Source organism: Glycine soja, chromosome 17, assembly GCF_004193775.1.
Source record: "Glycine soja cultivar W05 chromosome 17, ASM419377v2, whole genome shotgun sequence".
Lineage (NCBI taxonomy): Eukaryota > Viridiplantae > Streptophyta > Magnoliopsida > Fabales > Fabaceae > Glycine > Glycine soja.
Genome location: NC_041018.1, coordinates 10569396 through 10576659, shown reverse-complemented (window position 1 = coordinate 10576659; position 7264 = coordinate 10569396). Strand labels below are relative to the sequence as shown.

The window sequence follows — 7264 nt, the reverse complement described above, 5'->3', positions numbered from 1 at the left end:
TTTCTCATAAATAGATTGTTTTTTACATGTAAACAAAACAGAACTTATATTACTTCGTTAATACTGCAGATTATACTATTTTATTTTTATGATTTTATTTTTTAAATTTTATTAATTATATGATTAATTAAGTTAATGGTATTTGAATTATAACAAAATTAAAAATAAATTGTTATAATCTATTTAAAAATAGTAAATCATTTATTTATTTTTTAACACATTTACTTTATATTAATTTATATTTTAAAGTATATTTATGATATATTGAATGAGAATTTTAAAGATTACATTTTTCTATTTTTTTAATATTTAAAAGACTTACTCAATATAGTGAATATTTAAAAAAAAACAATGGAAAAAAACTTAATAGGCGTTGTACTTGATACACCATTAGTTTGCATTCGGACTGGTTTGTGGACTTCAAAGTCCATCAGCCCAATGATGTCTATGTATGTACGATACTACGATCCAATGATGGGTTTTTCTTCGTGTACCTAGCTTTTTTCGTATACACCCAACAGATTTTGGATAATTCCAACATTATCCTTCTGTAAAGCTCGTACTGATTACCAATTCATATGGACCATAATTTTTTATGTATATTTAATAGACATATAAACTTATATAATAAATTTTATAACAATTGATTTTGATATAATAATATACTTTTTTACATATATAAATTTTAAATAAAAATCATAGATTTAATAAAAATACATTATTAAACCTATGATTTTAATAACTTAGAGTCTAATCTATTTAATCAAATAAATTTCAATAAAAGCTTTTATCTGATTTATTTTATATAAAAAATTGGCCTAAATTAAGGCTGATCTAGACTTGGTCATTTCTTTCGAGCAATTTGATCCATTTTCAACCTTAATCATATATCACAAACTTATTAAGTGTTAACTTTATTAATAATTATTTTTAAAATTATACTAATAAAAAAGTGTAACTAATAATGTAAAATTTTTTACTTCATGACTAAACACAAGAAAAGTATGAGTGATGTGATAAAGAACCATTAACCTTTTCCGAATTAGTTTGAAGGTGATGTTTGAACACTTAAAGACTTCTACACGTCTGTTTGTACACGAGACACCCAATAAAAAAACACCAAACTAAGAAGTAACTCTTTGGTGAAATTGAAAAAAAAGGTAAATAGTCACTTTTGTCTTTCAATGTGTAATTTATTGATAAATGCGTCCCTGAAAGATGAAAATACAAATTTTAGTCCCTGGAAGTATAAAAACTGCGACAAAATACTCTATGTGGCACGGAGGGACAAATTTGTCATTGAAATGATTGTCAACGTGAATTGTCAGCATAGAGGCATATTTGTCATAATATTTTTTTGAATTTTCGTCTTCCCACTCTGTTGAAAATGCGTCCCTGAAAGATTAAAATTTAAAATTTAGTCCTCAATAGTATAAAAAATGTGAAAAATATATCAAGTTCTTATTCATTTCGTACTTATACAATATATTTTTTAAATTTCCTTTTAATATATATATTTTTATTATTTTGATTTCCTTGTCAAACCTTAATCTTTGTTGTTAAAAAAAACTTTATTTTATATTTTATAATTTTATCAAATTTTTACTAAATTTCTCACTTTTAATCTTTAAAATTATTTCATATCTCAATTTCAACTTAAGTATCCTTATATTTATATTGAAAATAATATATCGAGAGTTTTTAGTAGAAAAAACACAACCGCTCGTGGGACCAAATTTATTTATTTTTTTATTTAAAAAAAATAATTTAATCAACTATTTTTGTAAAAAAAATCTCACAAAATTTAAACTAGATAAAGTTAAAGTGAAATTATAAGTCTTTTTTCTTAATCAATAAAATGTATATATATATATATATATATCTCAAATATGAAAGAATCATTTGGATAAACCTTATGTGTTTTCACTGGAGACAACACTTATTATACATAATATGAATGAAATGAAAACAATTATTAACAAATAAAGAATCCAAATAAATTTAAATAAAAAATATAATAATACTCAAACTAATACAGAGGTTAACTTCAAAACAAAATAAAAAAATTAATAAAAAGATTTATTCTTTGCGGCAACCTTACATTTCAATTGATATACTGTGTGACAGAGTACGTAATAAAAATTAATAATTAATTAAAAATAAAATAATCAAAAAATAAACATCTTTCATTTTTTTTAATGGTAACTCAATTTTTTTATATCATAAAACTAAAGAATTTTATTTTATTTTAAAAAATAAGTAGTTATATTCATTAATTAAAAAACTAATTAACAATTTAATAGATGGATAAATAGATAGATAAGTAAAGTATAAGAATTCAGATCTTAAGTTGTATTTTATTTTATTGTTTTTTTAATTCCTTTTTCGCTAACTTCCCTCCTATACAATTCATTATTAACGTCCGAATATATTTGTCGTACTTTTTATACTTTTTTGGACTAAATTTTATATTTTCACGCATTTGTCAGCGAAGTGAAAAACAAAAAATCAAAAAAAATATATATTCTGACAAATATGTCTCTATGTTAACAATTCACGTAATCATTTTCGTGATAAATTTATTTTATTAATGGTAATGAACAAAAATCTAAATATATTTATTGTACTTTTTACACTTCAAAATACTAAATTTTGTAAAAAAACAAACTCCCAAACACACTTGAAGTGTGATTTGTGAATCGGAAGAATATATTCAACCTAGCAAGAATGATCATTTTTGTCGAAATTAATACCGCCTATTTTTTAAGGCTGTGAATCTATAATTAATTACATGGTCCCTACCCAACTGTATCAAAAAGTAAAATAAAAAGAAAAGGCTCACAGCTAAGCACAAACCTACACCGACAGACAGAGTATAACCGATTCGGAGGCAGAGGTAACCCACTAGAGGAAGCTGAATATCTTTTTTCCGTTTTCTCCATATAAAATTTGCAACTTAATATTATTTTCACTCTAACCCTACCATTCCGTAAAACCTTTCATGCAAACAGTATTTTCCATTTTGTTACATGTACAACTTGGATTGAGCTGAACATCGCAGCATGAAAACAAATGACAAATTGTATTTATATTCACAATTTCTTTGTACAATAAAGTATACAACAAATAGCGAAATAGGAAGAGAAGGAAAAGAAAACATGTAATAAGACAATTAATATAATGAGAGAAATAAAGAAAATAATTATAATAATGTAAAAAATAAAACACGAACCACCCATTGCTAAAGTCATTAGCCTCTTGGTTTTTCAAGTCAGTTTTTATTCCACATACTTTTACACCTACCATTCAACAGCTTTTTCCCTTTGCTATTCGTCCCATGAAATGATTCGATGCTTTAAAGGGTGCAAGTAGATGTAAAGAAAAAATAATGTGAACCAAACATTATTCTAAATTGCAGGCATATAATGAGAAAAATAATAATTTCTTTTAAGGCAGAAGCAACCCACAACTATATGACTCACTGAATATTGATTGCACTCTTAATTTGTGTGAGGCATTTTCGTTGCAAATTTAAAATCCTCAATCAAAAGTTTCCCATTTTGTTGTGACTACAACTGATTCAGAATGTTTTAACGGTTGCTGCTTCTTAGGATTTCCCTGTCTCCCCTGCATGTGATCACCACAATGCACCTTGCTCTCACGTGCCAAGTTTTTCTCTTCATTTTTCAGAGAAATTGAGTTTTCCCTTGCCATCCTCAACATATCTAGAGTCTCAATGTGTTTCTGAACTCTCCTAACCTTCACATAATGTTTTTTACCAAAACGTACAACGTTAATGACCCAAATAAATATCATGATATAGATTTCAGTTTTGAAAATCAAAGACTTAGTACCTGCTCTCTTCTCTGCAATTTCAGTTCACCCTCACCATTAATTTCATCCAATGCAATCAATGTTCTCATCAAATTCTCGGTCAAAGTCTCTATATCTAACTCTGCTATAACCCCACCTGTGGAAGCAGCAGCCTCCAAAGCTGCAACCTGTCCAATTTCATTGAATTGAAGAGTCGCAAAAATAGGTACACCAGTTCACAATGTGGAAATTAATAGTGTGAAACTACGCGTGTTTTTTTTGTTTTGTTTTTTTTCTTTTTTTTTTGCAAAACTAGGTGCTATTACCTTCTTGGCAAGTTTATCAACCTCCACCTTTATTTCTGTCAAGGATTTTGATGTCTTCTCCTTAGCAATTTTTAACGTCTCAAGTATCCTTCTTTCTCTACTCTCAATGTCCACAACAAGCACCAATTTTGATCCATCTTTGACCCTCTCAACATCAAGATATGACTTTGAGTCTCTCTCTTTTTTCTTGTAAATCAACTTCTGATCCTGAACGTGCAATCCTGTAGGTTCTGTTAACATTTTCTTCAATTCCCCTGCACCCCAAGGAACCACATTCCAATAATCCATCAATAATCTATCGAAAAGAGAGTAAAATAGTGTGTTCAGTATAAAGGGTCATTTAATCACAATTATCATAATAATGTCATTCAAACATAAACTGTTATATATGATTAGTGTATTGACTTTTACAATAACAACGTACAACGTGATTTGGTTTGGAGTGATAAGGTTAGGATGGTAAAAGGAGAAGGGAGGGAGAAAAAAGTTGTGGGTTCCATTCCCTCGCTAACAAAAAATTAACCATTAATAACTAATATTTGTCCATAAAAAACAACAACTATGAACTATGATTTCTGACTATAGTGTAAAGATTAAATTTTTAAATAAAATGAAGAGAGAAATGCCCAAGGATGGAATTACCGAAACTTGCATGAGAACTGATTTGAATTTGGTGATAGGATGAGCCATACTTCACTTTGACTTTGATGGTGAATTTAGATGCAGAATTTTGATTCAAATCCGAGTTACGTTTCTGCACGACCATTCCTCCTGGCCTTAATTCCCATTCAGCCACGTTTGTGTTGCCATGGCCACCAATGTCACTCCCTCTGCCCCTCGAAAACATGTTGTGGATCGTTGACTCTTTGACTGCAGTCCAAGCTTTATGGGTGAAATGGAAGAGTGCGGTGTGGTCTAATGTTTTCTCAGGGCAAAAAGGGTGTATCTGAAGAGGTTCTTCCCTTGGAGGGAGGGAAAACGAGGAAAGAAGAAAGAACCTTGACTTGCCCAAAATCAAAAGCCTCTTCTTCATGATGTAAAATACAATAAATGGAAGAATAAAAACCAAAGGAAAAGTTAAGGGAAGTAAGATTAGTATAATTTAAAGGGGAAGGAAGATAAAGCTACCAACCTTGAAGTTAGTGGTGTTAACGAAAACTAGCAGTCGGTGGAAGGAAAAAAACAGAGAGAATGTAGAAACCGACTGGGAAATAATACTAATAGGATAAGTGAAAGAAAGAAAGAAAGAAAAGAAAAAGAAAAACGAAAGAGAAACTGAGTGGCCGGCGTAGAAAGTATCAGAATTTGAAGAGAAGAATATAAAGAGAGAAAAGGTAAAATCAAATTTGGTAACGCGCAGGAAGACACAGAGAAGGGGAAATCTGTGGTTGGTGAGAGCCAAAACGGAGGTTTCACCCCGGATTACTGCACTGTCTTCATTCGTCAAATTTATTGCGTTGGAACTGTTTTCGCAATAAAAAGGTGGAACAAGATATTAAATGAGAAGATAGAACCCATAAATGGAGTGTTGTTGCTGCTCTTCTGTTTCACATTTTGTATTTCTAATCAAGTTTTTCGGCATTTTTTAGAACTAACAAAACAAAAAAAACTTGTCACAAAAATTTATAATAAATTTGTTATTTTTTTATAATAATTGTCTTAAAAATTATATCTTTTATACGTTAAAATTTCAAAAAAAAAATCTTTTTCTTTTGGGTAAAAAAATTAATACAATATACTATCATAATGCCTCTTTCACATCAACTACTGAAATATCAATTAATAGGAGGAAAGGTAGATACTTAACGAGCTCTATTATTTTATTACACCGCCTTTTTATATTTTTTTCCTTCTCTTTTTATATCTCTTATTTACAAAAGAAACTAACACAATGAATTATGAATCTATAAGTAAATATAATTTCTTGTAATAATTGTCATGGCAGAAGTGACAGAGTTACACGCCATGGAAAACAGAAGGGGAAAGGTACAGTGAAAAAATAGCAAAATCTGGAGCCAGCTTGCCGTTGTTTATGTACTTGAGCATTGAGCTCATTTTAGGCAAAATTTAAGAATATTCCTACTCAATAGAGAATCACTAATTAGTGCACAGTATTGACACTCTTTGTAGCGTACGTCATCCAATTCAGAACTACGATTAATGGCTGCATGGGCTCCCACAATTTTACGCTCACTTTATGTTTACAATGTTAATAGCATTGTGGTTATCCTCAGTTTGGACATTGAAGGTTGTAATAAATGCCATCACTATTATTAATGATTGGTTTCAAAATTTTAAACACCAAAACTATGGTTAGACTTTTTTAATTGCGCCTTTTGTTTAAAGAAATAAAAAAAAAACATTTATTTTATAATTTATTATATCAAAATATTTGTATTTGATCTTTATATTTATTAAGTAATTAAAAATATTTTAAAAAATATATATGTTTAATATCGCTTGACTTATATACATTCAGTACTTTTGGGACTTTTTGTGCAGATTTTAACATAACTAGTGTTAAATATGTTGATATTTCTTTAATAAATTACAGTTTTGGCTTTAAAATATATATATATTGAACCATCAATATTTTAGTATATTTTATATTACGTTAATTTTGATCTGCATGAATATTGTAGTAATTAATTTTAAATAAATATATATATATATATATATATATATATGATCTAACTGAAACAAACTTTTGAAACAAATTTTCAATCAAGTAGTCGATTTTAAAAAAATATTATCTAATTAAAAGTTATTAAATGATATAATTTGATTCATCTTTTATATATATATATATATATATATATATATATATATATATAATTTTCTCAATGTAACACTGGCCCTACTGAAAAAATCAGTATGGTTAAACAGCCCAAGAAAATAAATTAAACACCAATAGAACTAGGAAAGGAAAAGAAAAGCCTTCAACAACCTCCATAAGAAAAGATAAAAGAGGAGGAGCTTCGTCCTAACAAGTAGGAGAAAGTGAAACAAGATCACCCAAGTTAGCAAAGGGCTTGTTTGTATCGACGTTGTAAATATGGTGGTTTGAATCCTTTAACAGGAAGTTGGAGACAACAGAACGGTAATACAAGACATGCACTAAGTGG

The 7264-nt window shown here is 28.5% G+C and overlaps 1 protein-coding gene across 3 annotated transcripts; it reads right to left on the bottom strand.

Annotated features, from left to right (window-relative positions):
- Nucleotides 1–3159: 3159 nt before the first annotated feature.
- On the bottom strand, nucleotides 3160–5637 carry LOC114392689 (BAG family molecular chaperone regulator 1-like). 3 transcript variants are annotated; one of them, XM_028353903.1, is made up of 5 exons: nucleotides 5272–5635; nucleotides 4782–5166; nucleotides 4140–4393; nucleotides 3855–4001; nucleotides 3160–3759 (listed from the first exon to the last, which is right to left on the bottom strand). In XM_028353903.1, the coding sequence occupies exons 2-5, from the start codon at nucleotides 4984–4986 to the stop codon at nucleotides 3541–3543; spliced, it is 825 nt and encodes a 274-aa protein (XP_028209704.1). In that variant the 5' UTR covers nucleotides 4987–5166; nucleotides 5272–5635; the 3' UTR covers nucleotides 3160–3540. The 3 variants fall into 3 exon arrangements, with proteins under 3 accessions (XP_028209704.1, XP_028209705.1, XP_028209703.1); XM_028353904.1 differs by having other exon boundaries at nucleotides 4782–5161; XM_028353902.1 differs by having other exon boundaries at nucleotides 4782–5637.
- Nucleotides 5638–7264: the final 1627 nt, after the last annotated feature.

Bases quoted from the DNA above. Each gene is read 5' to 3' on its own strand.
- LOC114392689 (XM_028353902.1), bottom strand. From the start codon at position 5,172: ATGAAGAAGAGGCTTTTGATTTTGGGCAAGTCAAGGTTCTTTCTTCTT. The intron at 4,394-4,781 runs GTAATTCCATCC...CTTGGGGTGCAG, and splicing joins CAGTTCTCATGCAAGTTTCG to GGGAATTGAAGAAAATGTTA. The intron at 4,002-4,139 runs GTAATAGCACCT...GAAATTGGACAG, and splicing joins TTGATAAACTTGCCAAGAAG to GTTGCAGCTTTGGAGGCTGC.